Here is a 24,488-nt window from a genome sequence, read left to right on the forward strand (position 1 = left end):
ATGCACAGCTTTTGTCCTAATCTTAGACGCTGCCAAAAAACTGAAACAGCAGCCATCATATCCTGATCTAGATGAATGAACAAGAAATGCCTTGGGAATTCCCAATAGCTAACCTCCTACTTTCCCTTTTTTCTTTGAGTTTTGACCGAAATGGCTGATACTCAATGACTATCTTGATCCATATAGGGAATATGGTGTGTCTGTGGTTCTGCTTTTTCAAGCAACACTTCCATTCTGACCTTCACAAACAGATGGGAAGTTGAACACTTGGTCACTTGGTTCTAAATTCAAGCTCTTGGGCTCATTAATATTATGCTAACACTAACTCTTTAAACACTAAACTTTTGCTGGAAACATTTATTTGTTTTAGTTTGGACATGAACCTCATAAAACTAATGTGTTGTTAACATGCAATACCCTTGGATGTAAAAAACGCTGATACTAATATTACCTGTTTCAACAGTGTTTGAATTTTCCTGTTAGACCCACAAAGTTTATTTATTCTATGCTCTTCATTTTGGGGCCTTTTCTGGTTTTTATCAATAGTAATGATGCAACAGATGTGTAATGACAGGAAGCTTTGGAGCATTTGACACCAGCCAAAGATCCAACCTTTATCTGAGAGCAGATGTCTATATTACATATCTAGAACATGTGTTGCAGGGGTGGGGATCCCATGACCTTCCAGATGTTGTTAAACTCCCGATCCCATCAGTCCTGAAATCTTCTCCTGCATGGCCTTAATGGACATGTTATCCAGGAATTTTTCTATCCCCTGCCTATGATGCTAGAGGAGAAGGGGTCCACAGTGGTTGTAGACAAGATCTTCAGTAAGCTGTCCATTTCCCCCAAGGCACAGGCATGAGCAAAGTGAGACTTAAGATAAGCTGATGTTAGGCTCCTGCCCTGGCACCTATACCCACATTATTGTCTGTGTATCTCTTCGTTGAATTTCTACCTTTCTCCTCATTGCATCATGTTGCTATTTCCCAACTGCATTTCTTTTCTCTATCTTTTCCTTCCTTCTTGTCTTTGTGTCTTTCCCTCTTCTTTCTCCCCTCCCGAACCCCTTAGACATGTCCGACTTTCAGAACAATAATGATAATCGTAGAGTGGCAGATATGAGTCAACGCCATGACAATCTCTCCACAGTGACCAATGCCTTGGTAGGAATGAGCCCGTCCTCCTCACTCTCAGCCTTGTCCAGCCGAGCTGCTTCGGTCTCCAGTCTCCACGAACGCATCATGTTTGCTCCAGGTAGTGAAGAAGCCATTGAGAGACTGAAGGTAAGAGCCAAGATCATGCATGCCATATTTGTACCACAGAGATATTGATGGTGGGAAATTTGGTAGAAAGAGACCATAGCAGAGACTCCATAGTTAGTCTCCAGTGTTGCCTTTAAATATTATAACCTTGTTCAGATAATGTTGGAAAGAATTTGAAGCCACCTGTTAACTATGATCAGGTCAAACGTGAATGTGCACTGTGCATATTCCAATCGTGGAATAAAGTTGTTCTGATTGTTGCATCCTGGACAGGGAATCTGAAGCCCTCCAGAAGTTGTTGGACTCCAGCTCCCATCAACCCCAGCCAGCATAGCCATTGACTGGGGATGATGGGAGTTTTAGTTCAGCAAAACTGGAGGGCCACAGATTTACCATCCCTGTCCTAGAGAAAGGTTGATAAGCTCTGCATAATGCATTGCAGGCAATATATTCCTAGTTCAATGTTTCATGTTCAACTTTCCCATTGCAGGAAACTGAGAAGATCATTGCTGAGCTGAATGAAACATGGGAAGAAAAGCTGCGCAGGACAGAAGCAATTCGTATGGAGAGGTAGGAGTCAAGCTATCAGTCTGGTGTGGTATATTCATATAAAAAGTTCACACCTGAGTCTATGTGGTTTGACATTTTGTTTCATCGCAGTATGGCCTCAGTATAACAGAGAAACACTCCATGTATTGGCAGAGAGCCATCTGTGAAAGTCATCATGAGGAGCAATTGCCACATGGAGGCTGTTTCAGCTCATAGACTCCCCATTTATGATGACTAGAGAGCCTGGGATGCTGGGAATTATTGGGCCAGGAAGAACCATTTCATACGTTACTTTTTGAAAAACGCATAGTGCATGTTGGAGTGCAAGAAATCTCTCTCTGCCCCATCAAGTTTAGCAGAAAGCCAAGTGAAGAGGGCTCATCTTTAATTTCATCACATGTTTCCTCTAAAAGCATGGCTGTTTCTGTGCCTCAGAGCCTGCTGTTAACATTTACCTATGCTACTTTTCCACTCACCCCTGTTTATCCTTCCCCAGCATCAATACTTCCCCAAGACCAGCATTTTAATGATTTACATTTGTTACCATCAATTTTGTTTAGAGAGCATGGTGCAGTCTCTTTCTGAATGCTACAAGATCCAGGCCTTGGCAGAGTTGTTTAAGTTCTAGTTTCATCCTTTGGTATTTTCCAGGGAAGCTTTGCTTGCAGAAATGGGAGTGGCTATGAGAGAAGATGGTGGTACACTGGGAGTATTTTCACCTAAAAAGGTAGGATTCTTTTTCTGCCTCTTCCACTGTGCTCAATTGCATTTTGATATCTGCTAATGGCTATATATGTGTGTGTGTGTGTGTGTGTGTGTGTGTGTGTAAAATATAGAGACAAAACTCCACCTGAGACTCTGGTGATACATAGAAGTTTTCATTAGCATTTTGAATGAATGTTTTGCCCCCTTTCTGAATGGTCTGCTGCTACACAATTATTACTCATCTAGCAATAGCCCATATTAAATTTCTATTAGAAGATCCAGCAGTAGCTTGTTTCTGTTTCCATTGGGCTGCTTGAAAGAAACAGAATTAGGCCTGTCCTGCTGAGTTGTTACACTTGGGGGTACTCCCTTATTCATAAGAACATAAGAAGAGATCCATCTACTCAGTGGCCAACAAGATGGCACAAAGGAGCCCACAAGGAGAGCATGACAGATATTCAGCAACCAGTCATCAGTGGCATCTTGCCTCCAAACATGAGGGTCCCATTTAGCCTTCATGGTTAATAGTCATTGATAGACCCATCTTCTGTGCATGTGTCTAATCCCCACTAACAGTCCACTCCAGTTGCTGGAGGACCAAGAACTCTATGAATGCATATTCTCTCTTCATTCATTGATATTTTAAATCAAAATCTCTTGCTATTAAAACACATAGATATGTTAAAGGTGTTTTTCTTCAGTACAGTGAACACGAAAAGAGGACTGTTTGATAGCACTTTCCCCACCCAACAGCATAGGGAGGCAAGACGTAGAACTAATGGTGTTTGTACAACCCTATAACCCAACTGCCTAGAACTAGTCTTCTTACATCATATGAGTTATGCTCAGGCAGAGCCAAAAGAAGCCTTGTCCTGATTCTAATACAGTTTATCAACCCCTGTTCTTCTGGGTATGTGTGAAATTATTACAGGTCCAATAGCACAACATATTTCAGAAGGTAGCAAGGAGTGGGGAACTCAACACTCTAGCAAGGAACATCAATGTTAGTTCCTTAGGTCTTTGTTTCATTCCTCAAAATTTACATATGATTACTAGAACAGTTTATAGTAGAACACTTTGATTCATATGTTTGTGATAATGATTTATTTTGACATATTGTGCATTTGAATTCTTTCTTTTCTTCCTTTGTCACGTAGCCACCCCCAGTCAAACCCCCAGTTAAACCCCAGGATGTTTTCCTGGAGAGTGTAGGGGTGTTTTCCCCCAAGAAGGTTGGTCTTGTTAAGGGATTGTATTGGAGTGATCTGTGTGATTCCTTTTCAGACAATTGGTTTGTACTGTCTGGTGCCAAGAAAACATTCTGAATTCTGTACACGGTGACTGGAAGTAGTTCAGGGAGAAGGAAGGCACAGCAACATTCAGCATGTTTTCTATGAATTACATAATTGAAATCATTACAAAGGGTGATGTAATAAGCTTGTTTGTTCACCCATGACTCTGCCCCATGTCACAAGCAAAGTATGTTACGTTACATGGTGCCTAATTCAGTAGTGGAGAGAGCTCTGCATCATACTGCCTCCTCTCTCCAGAGAGGCCTCAGGTGTTGATTGCTTAGAGGCAGGAGAACAGAGCTCAGCCATGGCGGTTGCATCTGCGTGCCTGCTCCAGTAACTGCTCATACTTATAAGCAGGGCTGTCAATCAACTGATTGTAATCATTTCACTGCCTTACTTCTGACTGATTGATCAGTGTTTAAAGTGCATTGGTACAGCTTTTCAGTGAAGATGATAATTTCATACTGAGAACAGTTGTTGAAACTTAGGGTTCATCCACACTTCCATTTGCCCATCTGCTTCCCCCCTGGAAAACCCATGGTTTAGCGCTAAATTGGAACAAATGGCAGTTGAGTTTTCAGCCTCCTCCTCCCCAATTTAGTGTTAAAGAGCAGGTTTTCTGGAGTTGAAGCGCAGGACAAGTGGGAAACTGCTTGGACACATGTTTGCTATTTGTGGGATTCCAATCCTTGCATGAGTAAATGGTATCTGGTCCACTTTGCATGGTGTTCAGATTGCTGTGATAGTTGCAATGCTAATATCTTTCCAAGAAGGGATTCCATGATGGCAATGGCAGTAATGTTCTGTAAGTCATTTGATCTAACATAATGTTGGTCTGTTGAACCCCCAAAATGAGGACCTTGCACGTGGCAGAGTGAGACCTTTGAAATTAAAATGTGCTTCTTTTCTGAACACTTGGTAATGTGAGCATGTTGTTTCAGTAAGATGAATCACATTTTTATTAATAATGTTTATATCACTTTGTATTGTGTGGGGAAATGCTTGAAAAAATGACTCATTATTTCCATTTTGGAGACATAGAAATTGAAGGAAATAAACTTTCTAAGACAAATCAGGGACGTCCCTAGGAAATAGGGACACTTGGAGGGTCTGAAAGAGGTGGACTTCTGGCCCTTGCAAATATGAAAAGTGCCAGTGTTTTTTGTGACTGCATACATAATATTTTTGGAATGTAAATGTGTGTTGAAGTTTGAGGCCTTGAGTTATTAAGGTGGGGCTTGCAGTTTGGTTATACATTGATGTTAATTGAATGATTTTGCAGGGATTAGCGAGTTCATTCTGCTTTTTGCACAGTCAGGACAGAAAATGGAGGTAGCAGAGCTTTCCCTCTTCTTATAAACTTTATAAATCAAGTATATGAGGAAAATAGAAGGTGCAACTTGAACTAAGTTACTGAGAATTTAAAATATGGCTATGCTTTCATGGGAGGTATGTGTGTGAGTGTGTGTAAAGGGTGTATGGATTTGGCCCCTGCCAATGCTGGGATATAGCCCCCAACAACTTTCCATGCACCCTTCAGCCTAAAAAGGTTCTACGTTGTGATTGGAGGAGCCCCCATATGTCATCCATTGGATCATACTGATGAAGTGAATCTTAATGTGTTAAGTCTTTAAGGTGCCACAAGCAGACCTGCCAACTGTCCCATTTTAAAGTCCCGGCTTCTGTTTCTATCCTGGAATGTCCTTTGGGGGGGGGGGTCTGTTGCTCTGCCACGAGTGCCTGACCAAAAGACACTCACTCTGGCGATTGTCAGCAGAGTCGCACCAAAGCAGCTTCTGTTTCATCACTCTGGTGCGACTCTGTCAACGATCGCCGGAGTGCCGGATGAGAGTTGGGTGGGAGGGTGAGTGGGAATGGGGGGGGGGGCAAGGGTGAGCAGCACAGGCAAGCAGTGAGTGGTTGTGAAGGGCGAGCAGTGGGGGCGGAGGCATGGCGGTGGTGGCGGCAGGCCTACCCTGCACCCGCTGAACTAGCCTGTTCCCCTTAAATTTGGTGGCAGGCACTGTCTATCAACCTGTGCTCAGGTAAGATTCATCAGCCCCACACACATACCGGTATGTGGAATATGTGTGGGGGGTGGGGGGGGGGAATTTGCCTTCCTTGGGCAGCAAAACGTCTTGGGCTATTAATGCTGTGGCACATTTAGGTCACTCTGAAAAAGGGCAGACTTGTCAGAAGAGCAAGGCTAGGCCTTGGCCTGTGAAAGAAAAGGGTGTTAATCTCTCCCCCCCCGCCCCCGCTCTACCTCTCTCTTGTCTCTCTTAGACACCACATCTGGTCAACCTAAATGAGGACCCACTCATGTCCGAGTGCCTTCTGTATTACATTAAAGATGGAATAACCAGGTAATAATGATAGTAACAATTACAACTTTGCCAGGATTAACAGAGAAGATGGACATTGATGTGATTTTCACCAGCAGTTTTACATTCAAATGTCAACTGGAGATGTCACAGACTGAATTTGGCACATCGAACATTTTTGCATGTGTGCATGGTTATTTATAACATCTCTACATTGCCTTTCCATCTAAAGGAAAAAAACCCTAGGCAGTGCACAGCACAAAACATTAACAAATACTAAAAGTAGTAAAACACACTTAGTTACTCTCCAAGTCTGTGCATGCATATCTAGCAGTGAAGAAGAGGGAAAACAGCAAAAAATATACAAAAACACAACAACAAAAATGTACAGCAAAAGGATGGGTTATCCAAAACCATCCAACTATTTAGGAGCCAGAAAGTGGCAAAGCTAAAAGGATTTCACAGATCACATTCTTCTTTCATACATACATTCAGTTAAGGCAGCCTTCCAGCCTGACGCCCTCCAGATACTTTGGACTATGTACCGGTTAGGGCTGATGATAGTTGCAGCCTGAAACATCTGGAGGGCACCTGGTTGGGGAAGGCTAGACTAAGGAGATCCATGTGTGGAAGCAGGCTTCTGCAATCCATATACATATAATTTGCTGGAACAGAGTAACTATGAGTGTAAATCACACAAGCGTCTGAATGCAAATACTGCCTAGATTTGCTTTCAGTGGGATGTGTATTTGAACCTCACCCACATTTTGGTAAAGGACTCATGCTTAAGTACCTAGATCTGGACTGGGGATTGAGTCATTGCCTAGAGGACATTTCAGAGCTGTAACAAGACTACAAAAACAGCCCTGCTCCTTATGGATATGGAGCAGAAGTGAGATCCCCAACAGGCCCTCATCTGTTGGTTTTAGTGGACACAGTAGTTCATAAGAGAGAAGGTGCTCACTAAGATAGACTTGGCCCAGCCTGCTTAAGGCTTTCTATATAACCTGAATTGTGACTAGAAGCAAACCAATAGCTACTGCAGCTAAACAAGACTTGGGGTGTGTGTGATGCTTTCTGCAAAGGCATTCTTCTAGCTTTCCTGTCCATTGGGACCCTAATAGGGTTGGTCCAAGGAGCTCCGTTATTAATCAGAAAGCACCTAAAATGCATTGCTGTTTTGGAAACCTCAGCAACTGTGTTTTGCCCCAACAGGGTTGGTCGAGAAGATGCTGAGAGGAGGCAGGACATTGTCCTCAGCGGTCACTTCATCAAAGAAGAGCACTGCATATTCCGAAGTGACACTAAGGCTGGCAGTGAAGGTATCCCCATACAGAGAGCCTCACGGTTCTTGGGCTTCCTTTTCTATCTAGTTAGAACTGAGCTTCTCTAAGTCATTTGTCTCCATTTCTGCCAGTGGGTATGCAGAATACCACTTTCTTCCCTACCTGCCTTTCAAAATGGAGCACATTGGAATGTAACTGCATTGGGAAATGCTGTCTCTTTGCTTCTCAGTTGTATCAGCTCAGTTTGACCTCTGCAGGCTTTTAGCAATAATCACAACAGTCCTGCCACAAGACTGAATAAAACACATTCTAGCTTTTCATATATGTTGCCCTTGGTTGCTACAGAGCAACAATGGGGCACCTGTGGTTCTCCAGACATTGTTGGACTACAACTCACATAATAATTGATTGGCCATGGTGACTGAGGCTGATGGAAGTTGGAGTCCAAAATCTTCTGGCGAGTCACAGGTACCCCTTCCCAGCATTAGAGGACACTGTCCCATTGAGTGTTAAAGTAAGATTCAACCAATAGTCCAGCCTGCATTTGTATATGTAATGGGGGAGTGAGCATAATATTATCCTTTGCCTCAAGCAGCAAATATTTTTGTCCAACCTTATCCCTATAGCTCCTTTGGAGCCTCTGGGCCACATCTTGATGTGTTATTATGAACAGATACCTTCAAGTCTAAAGTATCATATCTAACAAAAAATGTTTTTGGGAATGAAGGCATTGCCTTGCTTTCTGTATGTTGCTGCCCATCAAGGTTTAATGCAGAGGTTTTGGTTCCCCTCTCAGCCAGCTTATTGATCGTATTTGTAAGAAGATTGTGGGGAAGGTTGTTCTCTGTAATTCTCACACATTGTTTTATTCCTTGTCCTCTCCCAATTCCCTTTGTGCATTTTCCATAGCAGTGGTGACTCTAGAACCTTGTGAGGGAGCAGACACCTATGTCAATGGAAAGAAAGTAACAGAGCCCAGCATCTTAAGATCAGGTAGGTTCATTCTCCAGTAGAAGGGAATCAGGAATAGGAGAAAAGTGTTGTAAGAGACTCCATAAAATCAGGTAGCTCTCTACCATGGAGGGATAGACTTGTGGAATCATAGAATCACAGAATTGTACAGTTGGAAGGGACCCTGAGCATCATCTAGTCCAACCCCCTGCAATCTAGGAATTTCAATTAGAGATGACAGGTGGCCATCCAAACACTGCTTAAAAATCTCCAATGAAGGAGAGTCCACTACCTTCTGAATGAGTCCATTCCACTTTCAAACAGCTCTTATGGTTGGAAAGTTCTCCCTGATAAAATAATGCTCATGGAAATAATTTTCTGAAAGAGGGCCTCTTTGTCCCGAATGGACTGATGGTTGAGCATGGTTTGTGTTGAAGTCATTAGGGACAGGTGAGTTGTATATGACATGGGACAGAAGCTTTGCAGTTGGACATAATTTCATCATCTTAGCAATGCGTTGATCAGTTTCTGGAATCCCATCCTATTTCAACCCCTCTAGTAAATATGCACCCCTCTCTGCACAGGAAATCGCATAATCATGGGAAAGAGCCATGTATTTCGATTTAACCACCCTGAGCAGGCACGCCAGGAGCGGGAGCGAACTCCATGTGCAGAGACCCCAGCTGAACCAGTGGACTGGGCTTTTGCCCAAAGAGAGCTGTTGGAGAAACAAGGCATTGACATGAAGCAGGAGATGGAACAGAGGTGAGTGGAAGGAAGAATGCAGAAGAGCTCATTGACAGGGCTGCATAATTCAGAGGGTGGTAGCTCAGTAACAGAGTACATGCATTGCATGCAGAGAATGCAGAGAAGGTCCCAGAATCAATGCCTGCATCTCCAGTTGGCAGGTGATAGGAAAGGCCTCTGCCAGAGAATCCTGAAGTGAGAGGAGACAATACTGGACTAGGTGGCAATGGTCTAAGTCAGTATAAGGCAACTTCACACTTGCACACATGAGAGGGGGCAGGGGTTGGATATGGAGAAGGTAACATGGCAGGGGAATAGGAAATGTAATGGTTCTCTGCAATTTTCAGGACTGCATGGACATTCTGTCATTCCTTTTTCTCTGTAGGCTTCAGGAACTGGAAGATCAGTACCGGAAGGAAAGAGAAGAAGCCAATTACCTTCTGGAGCAGCAAAGACTTGTAAGTAATAAGCAGGTTGCTTTTTGCACATGTTACAAGAGTAGCATAAAGCAGACAAATTGCACTGTAATTGGTAGGGGACACAATCATTTCCAGGATGTGACACTATATAGCACAGGGCAGACTTTAGGCTTGCAGGATCTACTGTGTGTATGCATTTTAGTAGTGGCCTGAGAAGCAGTAACTGGAGCCAAGTGCAAAAAAGGTTTACTTAAATTAAAGAATTCTGAGCTCAGGAATTTGTTTTGAATACTAGAGAGAATTGAGCTCACAGTTTCACACACACCCATTCCTGGTTTGTGTGTGTGCTGCCGCCCCCCATTTCTACAGTATAATTTAGAGGGGGGGTCATTTTGTTGTTTCCATTATCAAACAGTTGGAAGTCAGACATCCCTGCTTTATCTACATAAAATCTATATGCCCACCCCTGCGCTATACCACCTAAAGTGCAAGAGAAATAATGACTAGGATTTGCATCTCCCAGCAAGCCAGATTCTTATATAATCACATTTGTAAAAGGTCAAGAACTCCACATAATAGTCCCCATCTAATGCCCCACATTGTTTAAGATTATGAGTAATCTATGTAGGTATAGTTTCTTATAATTCTGTATCTCAGGAAACTTCACAATCCACTAAACTGAAATGGTGATTACTAAGGAAATGGAAAGTATTGATCAGGGAATGGAATAATTTCTTGGTTTTACCTGGACTCAGCACATAATATCAAAACTCAGGCAATAGGATTATTAACTGCTCATCTGTTTGCTCTTTTAGGATTATGAGAGTAAACTGGAGGCTTTACAGAAGCAGATGGACTCAAGGTATTATCCTGAGGCTAATGAGGAAGAGGAGGAACCTGAGGATGAAGGTAATAATTCATTGAAAAGAAAAAGCTATTAAACCTATCATTCAGTGAGTTGTATTCAGCTACTTATTTTCTAATATAAAGTGCAAACAAGCTATTGTTATTTTGAACTGCTCACTCACTATATGGAAGTAATAAATTGAAAAGGATTAGGCGGTGCTTTTTTCAGGGGGTTCTCAAGGGTACAAAGTACCAGCACCTCTTCTTCTTGTTAAAAAGTGTGGCACTTGCTGTAACAACTTCATTGGGAGTATGGGCACCTTTTTTTTTTTAAAGGAAAAAAGCAGTGGAATTAGGTCTCTATTCCCATACAGAAGCCCGATTATGTGGCATATACATTCCAGATAAGCTGCTTATACTGAGTCAGGCCTTTGGCTCATCGAGCTGAATAATGTCTACAGTACACTGATTAGAAGTGGCTGTCCAGGATAGGGGTCTGCTACAGTCTGGCTGTACCCAGTTCCAAGAACTAAATAAATATAAATACTGCATTGTTTAGTGGACTACTCTGTTAGGATTGCTGTTTTGTCATGTTGTTGAATGATTGTGATTGCATAACATAACAAGCTGTGTTTGTAAAAAAATTGTGCTTGTTCAGTCAGAAGCAAGTTTAGTCAGAGGAGAGTCAGGAAATCGAATATGAGCTGGAGCAGTCTTCCCCAACCCAGTGCTCTGCAGGTGATTTGGCACCGAATTCAGCCAACCTGGTGCTCTAGTGGAAGTGCAATGGGGTTTTCCCCTCTCTCCTTTCCCCATTTCCCCCTTCCTCTAAACTCCACTCTGGATGGTTAGCAGAACCCCAGAACAGTGTACAGGGGGAGGAGAGGGGAGGGGAGATGGTTCCATCAGCGCAATGTTGAATTCCACCCTACAAGTCCCATCAGCCTCAGCCTGCACAGCCAATAGTCAGAGATGATAGGAGTTGTAGTTCACAACATATGTGGGGTACAGTGCTAGCTGCCCCAGAACTAGAGGTTCAGGTAGATATGAAAATAAATGGCAATTGGGCTCATGCAAGCAAGCTGAGCAACCACATTGCAATAATGTCTTCTTGTTTCCTTTGGAGCCTTTGTAGGGGGGCTGCTGGGAAGTTAACTAGCTAGGGAATGTGGTTCGCTGAAACCAGTCCTCAGAGTATATTTTTTCAAGCTCGGCATGCTAGAATGTATCCCAAGGTATTAAAAGAGTTTGGGGGATCTGTCTGAAGGCCATTGGACCCAAAATTTGTTCTGCCCATCTGCCAGTAGACCAGGCTTCCTCAAACTCGACCCTCCAGATGTTTTTGGCCTACAACTCCCATGATCCCTAGCTTGCAGGACCACTGGTCAAGGATGATGGGAATTGTAGTCTCAAAATATCTGGAGGGTGGAGTTTGAGGAAGCCTGCAGTAGACAGTTTGTTTGAGGAGAAGATAATGTGAGCTATAATCAAGGGGTGTCAGCAAGGACTTGCTCTTTGAAGAGAGTGACCATGTGGAGTGTTTATCTCACCAGTACAATGGACAGAGCGAGAGTTTGAGCAGGCGCTCTGGGCCTTCAGGAAGTGGAAATGGTACCAGTTTACATCTCTTCGGGACCAGCTGTGGGGCAATGCCATTTTCTTGAAGGAGGCCAATGCCATCAGTGTGGAGCTGAAGAAGAAGGTGAGCTGGTTCTGTCATAGTGACAAATGGTGATTGGCATTGTCTATTCCGCATTCTGTTGCTGTTTCTTCAGATGAAATAGTATTCCAGATGGAACTGGGCACATACAACTGTACCCTCAACACCCTGCACTCCCCCACATCTACCACTGGAGGAAGTAGCATCCCCCTGCCCAATGGTGTGGCTGGCCCTGATTAATTGGTCATTAGCCATGACAGCTATATTGAACTTCAGTGTACAAACCGATAATATCTCTGATTACCAGATGCTCTGGAGAACAGGAAAAGGTCATGCCAGATTTGTGAATGTCCAAAAGCATCTAGCTGTGATTGAAAACCAAACTAATTAAATGGACTTTTGTTTGATCCCACAAGGGAATTTTTATGGTTATTGAAATAACCAACATATAAATGAGAGGAGGGACACAGGGCCTTGAAGTTAAGAGAAATATGTTGTTTGACTAGCAGTTACTCTTTAAAAAAAACTTGGGAGGGGGAGGAATCATAAGAAAAAGCAGCATTTTACCAGAGTATTTTCACCCAGGTCCATTAGCAAAAAAGTATCCTCGTATAACCGTTGAAAGGCAGTGGTGGTTGCTGCTGTTATTAAATTATTTAAGACATGAAATGGAGTGACCACAGACCAGCTGGCTGCAACTGCAATTGACCTGGATAAAGACAAGTAAGTTTTGAGGATTCTTGTCTGAGTGAAGATCCTGCTATCATAATTTATATGTGGTGTGAGAGAAGAGGGTGCCCTGAGTAGTGTGACCTCTGTGCATGAGGAAGTACTAGCCAGCAGCAATGACTCTTCCCTTCCTTTCCCTTCCAGGTTCAATTTCAGTTTGTGCTCCTTACAGACACCCTGTACTCACCTCTGCCTCCAGACCTGCTTCCTCCGGATGCTGCCAAAGACCGTGAGAAACGTCCATTCCCAAGGACTATTGTGGCAGTGGAGGTGCAGGACCAGAAGAATGGAGCAACCCATTACTGGACTCTGGAGAAACTCAGGTAAGCAAATATATTTTAATAGCACCATGGGCAACTAGTTGGCTGACTGAAACTCAAGGAACTTCGATTATCTGGGAGGAAGGTGATACAGAATATAGGATTATTGTCTGACATGGTAGTGAGCCCTCTTATTTCACAATAAGCCAATTGTGCCCTTGACAAAGGGAAATACAGTTGTACCTTGGAAGTCGAACAGAATCCATTCCGGAAGTCCATTCAACTTTCAAAACATTCAGAAACTAAAGCTCAGCTTCTGATTGGCTACTGGAAGCTCCTGCAGCCAATTGGAAGCCACTGAAGCCCTGTCGGACGTTTGGCTTCTAAAAATAGTTCACAAACCGGAACAGCCACTTCTGGGTTTGCGGCGTTCGGAAGCCAAAACATTCAATAACTAAGCTGTTCGAAAACCAAGGTACGACTGTATATCTATAAACGTGTTAATGTTGCCTTCACAGGTTATTTTAGGACTTATATACATAAGCATTCAAGTATGCCATGATCTGGCAAGGCAAGTCGAGTATGGAAATGGGATTAAGTTTTGTGGATGTGTCAGCAAAATAACACAACCTGTGCCTGGTTTCCAAAGCATACTCCTTCCCAATACTATCTGAAATAGCTAGGTAAAGTCAAAAGATAAATTTTAGCTTATGGTCTCCGTAATGCAGGATGACCACTTTATCTTACATTGCTATTTGATGCAATGTGATTATATATGCAGAAATCTCATAGAAACCTTTTTTGACATGTATCAAAGCTAGATTGCATTTGACATGCCTCTGATCAGTCTACATTTTGACAAGTTCATCACCTGGACCAAATTCTGATTTTTGCACATGCCAGAATAATAATGCATCCACTTCCTCTGAGCATGCACTAGCGCAGGGGTCTGCAACCCGCGGCTCCGGAGGCGCATGTGGCTCTTTTACACCTTTGCTGCGCCTCCGGGGCGGATACTAGCGAGGGGAGGAGGTGCATTGTGCACCCCGACACTCCCCACTGTGGCGGGCGCTGTACCGGCTGTGACGTCGCATGGGGTGGTGCGTGCGTTAGTCACGCACCGTCCCGATGTCACCTTCCCGCCTGCTGTCAGATCGCAATGGTTTTGTGGCTCCCAGTTCTTTTTTTCTTCGGAAACGGGTCCAAGTGGCTCCTTTTGTCTTAAAGGTTGCAGACCCTCACTAGCGCTTGAGTGAAAAAGCCAAAATTCAGTATAAACAGGCTCCCACTATTGTTTGAGAAGCATTTTTTATTTGCCAGTCCCAAGAGAGATGGGAATTTCTCCTATGTATTAATGTGCCTCTAGTGAGCAGAGCAGGTTTCAGCACCAGCTTTTGAGGGCACACAGGTAAGATAATGGTTTAGGTGCAAGTAGCCCAGTGCTTACTCAGCCACCATTGTGTGAGTTACGGTAATTTGTTTTCTCTGCCATTGCAGGCAGAGGTTGGACCTGATGCGGGAGATGTATGACCGGGCGGCTGAAGTGCCCTCTAGTGTTATAGAAGACTGTGACAATGTGGTGACAGGCGGAGACCCCTTTTATGATCGCTTCCCTTGGTTCAGGCTGGTTGGCAGGTGAGAGCTTTGATCTGTCAAAATATCATGCCAAACTGAAGAGACCCAAGGAAGGAAATGGCCCAAGAACTAATGTTGTGCTGCACAAGCATTCCTTCCACAGTTGGGTAGAGATTAGATCACACAACAAGATAATTGCACAGCATCTCACCTTTTTTGTAGGGATTGCTTTCTGCTCTCCAGATTTATGTACTGGAGTGGGTTGTCTTCCCATTTATATCGGTGCAGAAGCTCTTTTACTGTGAGCTGCACATGCACGCACATATATGCTGACACAGCCCTTTTCACAAAGCTACGCATGATGTCCAGTGCATGGTGTCCAAAGTTATGTTCTCGTTCTCAATACCATCACTGATGGCTGAAATTTCCTACAGCAAGGTCAAAAGAGGCTTTTAGAGCCTGGTCTTTCCATGATTCAGGATGGACCACCTTAGCTTCTAAAGTCTTAAATTGTAGCCCTTCAAGCAGGATTCCCTGCTTGCAGATTGTGACCTCTGGATTGGTGGGAACCATTACAAATAGATGCCATAGAGGACTGTGGCCACCCACCTGTACAGTATTACCATGCAGAAGATCCTTCTGGCTGGCTGTGGGGAGGTAATATGATCTTGTACCTGAAGAAAAAAATAGCTTGTAGGATGGAATGCAGCTAAGAAACCCTGCTGTAGGATTTGTACATTTGTGTGTGTCATTTGGAGTGTATCTGCCTATATACTGCCCAGTATATAATGTGTGTTATCATGTGCTTCCCATGCAACTGTTAGAAACAAATGTGATGCCACCAGCTGGGAATTGTTGGGGGCCAGGCAGAAAGGGTTTCCCATTGAATTTTAATAAATCTGGGTACATCTGAGGCATTATATATTCCATTGTCAGGATTCACAATGGAATTTCTTCCCATACCAATGAGTCAGAAGAACCTTATCAAGCTCCATAGTTGTTTTGGTGAGAACCGTTGGAGGAATTCGCATCAAATTTATTGGGTCTTCACCATTTTTAGCTGATGGCATTGGTGGCTCCTCTGTTAGATGTATCTGGCCTGGGAGGTTTTCCATTCCTTTCCCTCCTCCTTATTAACACTGCTGCTTGGTCTAAAAGAAAAGGCAGAGCAAGCCTAGTCTCTCTCTGTGTGTTTGGAATAGCTGGTGTTAACCTGTCTCCTATCTTGTTGTACTAACCTTAGTTCAGATATCTCTGGCTGCAACAGCTCTCCTATTTTCAACACATGCATGAGCGAGCGCATGGCTGATCTCACCCCCTCCCCCACCTTCTCGAACCCTGACTCCGACATCACCGAGCCTGCTGACGAGCAGCACGTGGGGAAGGAGGAGGAGGAGGATGACCTGGAGGAAGACATCTTTCCGGAGTACCCGCTGTATGATGGCCAGGATCCATTTTACGACCGCTCCCCCCTGTTCAGTTTAGTAGGAAGGTTGGTGAGGTCTTAGGAGAGCATGCTGGGAAGGAACTAGCTCTTTCGCATAAGAGACCTGCTTTCTGACACTGTTCCCATGTTAAGGCACTCAGGGACAGGTGAGCTCTCTAACAAGTTCCAGAAATGAGGGGGCAAAACCAACAAAACAAAAAAGCAAGGGTCTGAGCATACCTAAGGAGGAATCAGATATACTGTGAGAAAACTGGCAGGAAGACAAATGAGGGGATGGCTTCTGGAGAGGCAATGACTTAGAAGTGAATGTCCAGAACTTGCCTGCAGAGCTAAAGCTTCTGCAATTATGTGCCTTCTCTCAAGACTGTTTTTTTAAAAAACGTATTTTATACCTATGGTCTCAAAAACAGGAGGATAATCTAGTTTCATTGTCTGCTCCTGTACAGCATGATGTGAGGAGTGTGCATTTAATGCAGTTCCCTGATAATTCTGATCTAGGAGACATGGAGGGAACTAAGATTTAGCTCTAGAATAAAGGAACACTAGGGCGTCATTCCAGAGAGAAGGATAGTTGATTGGACTAGAATATAGAAACAGGAAATAAATGCTGAAAACATTAAGAAACTAGGCAAACTTTTCTTGTTTGCATTGCTCAGCAAATGCTGAAGACCGGCATTTGGGGTATTTAACTTTGACAAAGGATAGAAACTAGGATTTCAGCACACAGGAGCAGTGGGTAGTGAATAAAGTTCTGGGAATGAATTCCAGAATATGCTTCAAAGTACAGTTGCATTTGTATGGCCACCCAGAGTGAAGCAGCCACCTCAGGCAGCAGGTGCTGAAGGACAGAGCTGTGTATGCCATGTAGCCTATTCTGGAGGACTCTGTCCCATTACCAGTCTTCAAGTAAGATTCAGCTGAACTGGAGTGGGATACCATCTTGTCCTTCACCATAATGATTTGGGATGACCCTACCAACCAGTGCCATTTGTTGTCCCACCTAGTAAGTGAGTGAAGCTATTTCTGCTACATTACAATTTGGCAGAGAAAAGCACTGGAGAGAAATTATTCATTGAAAGCAAACATGGCTAGTTCTAATTTCCATATTTGGCAGCGAAAGGCTTCATCCTTGTGCCTTTGGGACTGCAAATTGAGTTTGCTGTTAAGAAAGATACGATTCTTCATCACACTATTCAATTTTCTCACAATGGCAGAAAAGCAACCACGTTCTGGCAATGGATGCATACTCTGTACAAATGAGGGGGCAGGATCCTACTGGGGTCCTTGCAATAGCCTTGCCTGTTTTGCTCAGGCAGAACCAAATATTCATCATTTTACCTTCAAAGCCCTGCCCTTCACGGGCCCACATTCATAAACCTGCACCTCAGAAGCTGCTCACTTTATACTAGGATTAATTTAACTTTGTATGAACATAAGGATCTTTCCTTGATATTTGGGCAAGAGGTCCTAAGCTTTAGTTTCCTCACTTTTAAGTAGGAGTCAGGAAAATGGGAGCCAGCAAGGGAGGAAAAGGGCCTAGAAAAGGCAGAGAGGGAGATTGGGGAAGAGTCTTGCAGTCTCAGACCGAAAGAGCTGGCTTCTTCCTTTTTTTCTGGGGGATTTGAGATTTTAAATCAACAAACAGGCCAAACTACCAAATAGCTCAATGAGGGAACACCCTCTCCCCCAATCCTGTGAACTGTTCTTGGGGGGTCTTTTGAGTCAGACAAAATTGACTCCCCCCATGCAGCAGCTGTGCCGTTCACATTTCTCATGAAGTGTGCTTTGATTGGATCTTTGTCTTTGATTTCTTTTTCTTTTTCCTTATTATTATTATTTTTTTAGCTGCTGGCTCTATCTCCAAAGCTTTAGCAAAATTGGGGGTTATTTCACTTTTGTCTTCCTTTTGAAAGGCTTTTCTTTGGTCTGAGCATGCCATCTTTGCACCTCACCAATCTTGTGGTTAGTGCCTCTATCCTACTCTATTCTTTTAATGACACACAGCCTCTTTCGGCCTTCCTTTATCAATCCCTCTACCTCTTTGTCTCCTCCCAACGTCCCTGACTTGACCCCTCTCTCTTCTTACTGCTTCTGCCTCTCCACTTCTCCAGTTCGCCAGTTCCTTCATTCTTCTGGGTTTCAGGCCTGTTTCATAATGGGCCCTTGTTGGCTGTGACCATAATAGCACTTCAACAGATGTATGCCTCCTGCTTCCTCTTAGCCATCCAATTTCAAAACAAGACATTCCAGACCTCATATGAAGAAGATGAAGATTATGCTGAATAAAAGAGAGACTAGATTTGAGAAGGTGATGTTATCTGCATTCTTTCAGAATATCTGCCCATGGGTTTTGAGCATCAAGGAGATTGGCAGTTCCAAGGAAGCTTGTGGGTACATTGCTTTTCTCTAGGCCAGGTGTGGGGAATCTGTGGTCCATAGGCCCGATTCAGTCCACCAGGCCATCCCATTTGGGTAGTGCTGTTCTGTGCAAAACAGCACTTTGAAAGGGGCTTCTCAAGACCTGGCATTTTGATTACTGGGTCTTACCAAGAGCTTTTCAATGCACTGTACAATACACGTGCAAGGCAAAAAAGTCACCTGACATCAGGTGATTGACAGGTGACCAACCCACCTGCCAGATCAAGTTCCCAACCCTAGCTCTAGGCATTTCTTAACCATGTTATGGGCAGGCCCTTTTACTGCTGCTTGATTGATGCTGTCTGGAAGGATACATGTGAACTTGCCTCTTGTGTAAAATCAATCAAACAAAAAAACCCAACTCAAATACAGTGGTGCCCCGCAAGACGAATGCCTCGCAAGACGGAAAACCCACTAGACGAAAGGGTTTTCCGTTTTGGAGGTGCTTCGCAAAACGAATTTGCTATGGGCTTGCTTCGCAAGACGAGAATGTCTTGCGATTCCTGGGGTTTTTTCCCCCCTCCCCCCCTTTTCCCCAAGCCCCTAAGCCGCTTAACAGCTGTTCGCTAAGCCGCTTAACAGCTGATCTAAGCCGCTTATCAGCTGATCTAAGCCGCTAATAGCCTTTTAGCAGCTAATCCGCTAATCCCTTAAGCCTTTAATAGCCGCTAATAGCCTTTTACCAGCTAATCCGCTAATCCCTTAAGCCTTTAATAGCCGCTAATAGCCGCTAAACCGCTAATAGCGCTAATCCGCTAATGGGCTTGCTTCGCAAGACGAAAAAAACCGCAAGACGAAGAGACTCGCGGAACGGATTCTTTTCGTCTTGCGAGGCACCACTGTATAGCAGTTGTTTCTTTCTCTTCAAACAGAAAGCAAAGAATAAACTGATACTTTCTTCTTATTAAGATTCATAATGCTATGGGATAATGCTATTCTATGCTATGCTGTTCCTAAGAGTTCAGAATTTGGGTATGAAGATGAGATAAACAGAAAGGAGAAGGTGAAATAAATAATGGCTTGAGGCCAATAGGATTCATATTCTGAATGTTCCAGATAAATTCAGCTGTGTCCTTTTCTTTCAGTGACTCAACCAACTTAAAACAAGTCTAGTTGTTGCCACATTTTTCTCCACTCACTGGCAGCCACTTCCAACGTGATGCCCTCCTGCCAGCATAGCCAATGGTTGAAGTCATAGTAGTTGCAGTCTAGCAGCATTTCAAGGGCACCGTGTTAGCTACCCCTATTAAATAATAACCTATTAAAGTGCTATTTCATCAGGGATGTGAGCTGTTCAGAACAAGTCCATGCTTAGATTACACCGGTCATTTCTCTCGACTGAAGAAAGCAATTTCTGTTTTCTTTTTAACAGTTCTTCCTTCCAAGCACAAACCCCTATTTGTGAGTATTAGGTGAGCTGTCACTTGTTCACAAGATTTAAAGTTAAAGTGTTAATCTGCAGGGGAACTTTTCAAAATATTAAGGATCATGCTCATCCACACATTTCCCAGAGAGTCACACTATAAACTGATTCTGATGTAATATGATCATTTTTAAACTATTCTTATGAGCACAGATTTAGGAGAATGGCTTGAAACAATGACAATTGTTGCATACGTTAGCGGAAAACATTTTCATAGTTAAAAGCCTGATTGCTGCACAGATATATTTCAGTTTTGATTATTTTGCTAAGACTAAGGGGAAAGCATCCCTAATGTTAGTTCCTGGTGCATATGTATGTCTTCCCTATGTTAAAAAAATGCAGAGCAAAAATTCAGTAGCAGTTTAAAAGGTTTATCAGTGTCGGCAACCTTCCTGACAAATTTATGGATGTAGTTGTTGAAGTTCATCTATGATATATGTTGGTTGAAGAAATGCCAACACGTTTATTGGTGACATTACTAGTCATGCCACCATGAGAATGGAATTGCTTCCAGATTGTGGCCGGTGCATTTCTCTTTCACAGTTAGATGGGAAGTGAATCAAATATGAGACTTAATATACCCCAAATCAATGCCAGAATGCCCATCATTCCCTACCAACGAGTTCTGAGACATGTATCATCTGGTTCAGTGGGACTTATTCCTTCTTTCTGATAATGTGACCAGCCCCCAGTCCTTTAACTAGTTACTTCCTATTGATTCCCATGACGTGAACAATTATAATAATGCAACATATTGTATACCGTTATAATAATATAAATACTGTAAGGCTGTTTATAAATTTCTAATCTTGGATGGGTTCTTTCTTAATCTCTTAATATGTGTTCATTTAATAAAGTTATTAGTCTGGTAGATCATGGGAACAACAAAGACAATATATCTTAATTTCAGCAAAGAATTTGGAAAGGTCTCCCATTTTATCTTGTTGACAAGATGAGAAAATGTTGGTTGAGTGATATGATACTGCTGCTAAGTGAATTCATAGTTGATTGAGCAATTGTACCCAACAAATGCTTACAGTACTAATGGCTTGGCATAAACCTGAAGTTTTGAGTGGAGTGCCAGAGAACTGTGTCCTAGGTCCTCTGCTGCTTAAAAGTTTTATAAAAGACTTGGATGAGGGCATTGAGGGATGCTTGTCAAACTTTAAGAAGACACGTTACTGGGAGGGACAGGTAATATCAGAGAAGACAGAAACAAGTTTCAATGTTATTGTCAGAGGTGGGAACACTGGTCTAAACTAAAACCAACATGAAATTCAATATAAATAAACATATATAATAATAATATCTGCCTCACATCTGCTGGGGAGATCTTCCATAATTCAAGGGCTATTGCACTGAGTGCTCCTTTCTCAGTAAAGAGGGATTTGAGTATGGATAATGAGGCACATCTAAAAGCTCAGCCTATGACAATCTCAGTCATAATTTCTAGTGGCTCTAGCCAAGCTATAGGGAGTACGTACCCTGGTCCCACATTGTTTAGAGCTTTGTTCACTAGGACTAAAATTATAAAGCTGACCTGATAGCATACAGCCAGCCAGTGCAATTCCTGCAACACAGGTGTTACATGCTGTTGGAAAGTTACTCCTGCCAATAATTTGACATGCTGCACCAGCTGAAGGTTTCCCGGGGTAGCCCTGCATAAAGCATGTTGCAGCAATCAGGTACTGACACTAACAGTGCATAAGCTATTGCAGTCCAAAAACAACCAAAGCTGTCTTACCAGCCAAAGCAGGTGTAGGTACTCCTGGCCATTGAAGACACTTGTGCCTCCAATGATAATGCTAGCTAGGTCCAAGAGTCATAGGTCATAGGCCCTGAGTATGAACCTGTTGCTGTAGAGCAGTGGTGGCCAAACTTGGCCCTCCAGCTGTTTTTGGCCTACAACTCCCATCATCCCTAGATAAAAGGACCAGTGGTCAGGGATGATGGTAATTGTAGTCCCAAAACAGCTGGAGGGCCAAGTTTAGGCACCACTGCTTTAAAGGGAGTGAAACCCCTCCCACAGCAGGTAATTGACCAATTTTCCAGAACCATACCCATAGAGCCTTTATCTTGCCCAGATTCAAGCTCAGTGTATTGACCCCACCACTGAGTCCAGTCATTAATCTAGGGCCTGCATAGCCTCTCCCAATTCAGATGTTACGGAGAAATAGAGCTCACTAGCGGACAATGCTCCAAATCCCCTAATGACCACTCATTCAACCTGAGGTGAGGAGGACACAGGTATCTGGCGCCATCCATCTCACACTGAGTACTACCTTCAACTTGACCATAATGACCCTGGGTGGCAGTCATTGGTTGCAGCAGTACAGCAGCAGCAGGAAACTCCCCTCCCAAAAAACAACTTTCAGTGTAAATATTTAAGCATAGGCTAGACAGGTTCATGTCAAAGATTCAAGAAGCCCCATAGACTATAATTTTTATTAAATGTCTTCTCCAAACTGAAATAACCCAAGCTAAGTGTGTGTGTGTGTGTGTGTGTGTGTGTGTGTGTGTGTAGAGACAGGGAGAGAGGGAAAGGGGGGGGGTTCTATTTATATCAAGGATATTGGATACTGCCCCACCCAGTTCATGGGTTTATTACAAGGAAGACAGGTATCTGGGGAACCATCAGTGCCCTAAGATTAGTGGGTGGAATGAAGCTGGCTGCAGCATATTATGCTCTTTATGGCAGGGGTGGGAAGGTTGTAGTTTTCCAGATACTGCTAGATTCCAATTCCTTGCCATCACTGACCATTGACTGTGCTACCAGGGGCTGATGGGAACCCAACAACACTTGGAATACCACAGGTCTCCTTCCCCTGCTTTAAAGGCATGTTTCCTTTCCACGAAGGAACTCTGATTAGTTGACAGCTCCTTTGAAGCAGGCCTAAAATTCAGCACAATTTGTGTCTCTCAAGTCCTGGGGAGTTTTCCCTCTCTAGAAGGAACCTATCTCCCTACTTCATTCCCTTTTCTTCCCCACCCCTCTGCTTTCCCTGCCTTAAACCTCTAATCCTCTTTGTCTTTGCTTGTCCTCTTTTCTGTCCCTTTTGCCCCACTGTTACTCAGCAGCAGGACCTTGGACGAATTACAGCACTCAGGGTACTAGTTGCCTAGTCTCTCCTGCCAGAGGTCCTTTTCCTAGTTTCCTTCTTGCACCAGCACCCCCCTTCCCCTCCCTTCAGCCATGGGAGATGACAGAACGAGAGGTACGCTATGCTAGCGCTCACTAACTCACTACACTTTCGCTTCACTGCTCAGCACAGGAACTCTGTTCTAAGCACGCTGAATTCCCCCTCTCTGTCCGGCTGGCCATGGCTGCCTTTCTTTAGTTTTGCTTTGCAGCACCATGTTGTGATGTGAGCGGTGAACTGTGGTCCCAGCTACCATCGGCTATGGAGTATGTTTGGAGAAGCTCGTGCGTGAGGCGCAGTGACCACTCTCCTATGTCACTTTTCTTTCCAGAGCCTTTGTGTATCTCAGCAACTTGCTGTATCCTGTACCTCTGGTGCACCGCGTCGCCATTGTCAGCGAGAAGGGGGAAGTGAAAGGGTTCCTGCGCGTGGCTGTTCAGGCCATCTCAGGTAAGAGGTGGCTGGAGATGGAGAAGGAGGGACAGCCGAGGCTGGCCATCTCCAACCTAGTGCCCTCCAGATGTTTTAGGCTACAGCTCCCATCATCCTTGACCATTGGCCATGCTGGCTGGGGCTGATGTGAATTGTAGCCCAAAACATCTGGAGGGCCTCAGGCTAGAGGACTTGCCTGTTCTAGGCACTTGCATTTATACAGCCATTCCCTCTTCTCCTGGCAAGCAGCTCATTTTGAACAAGGGCTTGAGAGCAGAAGAGCCCTGTGCCTTTGGTTGGAATTATTAACTAAGGTACATAGTGTTTAGTACTAAGGGAAGGGCTCTGCCAAATCACCTGTTGCTGTTCACCGTGGGTAATGCAAGTCCTTTGACCAAAGACCAGTTCATACATAATTTGATTAGGCAACATCTGATGGGTTACAACTGAATGTGTGAACTGACTCCATTTGAGGTGATGTATAAGTTTTCTCTTGTGGTACTTGATCTCTAATGACTTATTCACACATTTATATTGTTTTATTTTTATATGATTTTATAAACTGCATTGGAGGCAATGATTTCCCTTCAAGACAGTGTGCAGAATTTCATAATATGATCATTCAGTCAAACTCCCTTAAAGTTGAACAGTAGCAATTAGTTAATCATAGTGATTAATAGAAGGTGGACTTAAAAATGATTGAAGATCCTGTTTTCTGAGAGAACAAGAAATAGGTACAGCTCACCACTTATAGTTGCAGTCATCCAGTGAAGCATACACATGCAGCCATCAAGTGAAGAATATACAGCAGCCCTATGTTTCAGCCTTTGTAACACAGGTCCTTGGAATTCAGGCCAATTGAGAAGCTTCTAGGGACCAGGTTGAGTCCATCCAATTGCCTATCTCTACCTTATATACCTTAGTTATTACACCAGGGCAGTGTACTATCCCAAGCTAGTGTGTTGTGAGCTTCTTCCATGCATAGCCCAGACATGCAGTGTGGTTAACATAAAAAAT

General features: G+C 43.6%; 1 protein-coding gene across 16 annotated transcripts in view; it reads left to right on the forward strand.

Moving 5' to 3' along the window:
• The window catches only part of KIF1A (kinesin family member 1A), a 113,884-nt gene that overhangs the window by 48,435 nt on the left and 40,961 nt on the right, over positions 1 to 24,488 (forward strand). For 5 of the 16 annotated variants that reach the window (XM_083443153.1, XM_083443151.1, XM_083443154.1 and 2 more), the window contains 13 exons: positions 1,153 to 1,286; positions 1,756 to 1,835; positions 2,466 to 2,541; positions 6,101 to 6,180; positions 7,354 to 7,460; positions 8,337 to 8,417; positions 8,960 to 9,140; positions 9,508 to 9,580; positions 10,357 to 10,450; positions 11,941 to 12,089; positions 12,921 to 13,099; positions 14,534 to 14,671; positions 23,371 to 23,489. In XM_083443153.1, coding sequence (XP_083299279.1) covers positions 1,153 to 1,286; positions 1,756 to 1,835; positions 2,466 to 2,541; positions 6,101 to 6,180; positions 7,354 to 7,460; positions 8,337 to 8,417; positions 8,960 to 9,140; positions 9,508 to 9,580; positions 10,357 to 10,450; positions 11,941 to 12,089; positions 12,921 to 13,099; positions 14,534 to 14,671; positions 23,371 to 23,489 — 1,491 coding nt within the window. Of the gene's footprint in view, positions 1 to 1,074; positions 1,287 to 1,755; positions 1,836 to 2,465; positions 2,542 to 6,100; positions 6,181 to 7,353; positions 7,461 to 8,336; positions 8,418 to 8,959; positions 9,141 to 9,507; positions 9,581 to 10,356; positions 10,451 to 11,940; positions 12,090 to 12,920; positions 13,100 to 14,533; positions 14,672 to 15,854; positions 16,104 to 23,370; positions 23,490 to 24,488 lie in introns of all 16 variants that reach the window. The other 11 variants (XM_083443147.1, XM_083443155.1, XM_083443157.1 and 8 more) reach the window with 5 other exon arrangements.

Source organism: Podarcis tiliguerta (assembly GCF_965153285.1).
Source record: "Podarcis tiliguerta genome assembly, chromosome: 5".
In the NCBI taxonomy this organism is placed as follows: domain Eukaryota; kingdom Metazoa; phylum Chordata; class Lepidosauria; order Squamata; family Lacertidae; genus Podarcis; species Podarcis tiliguerta.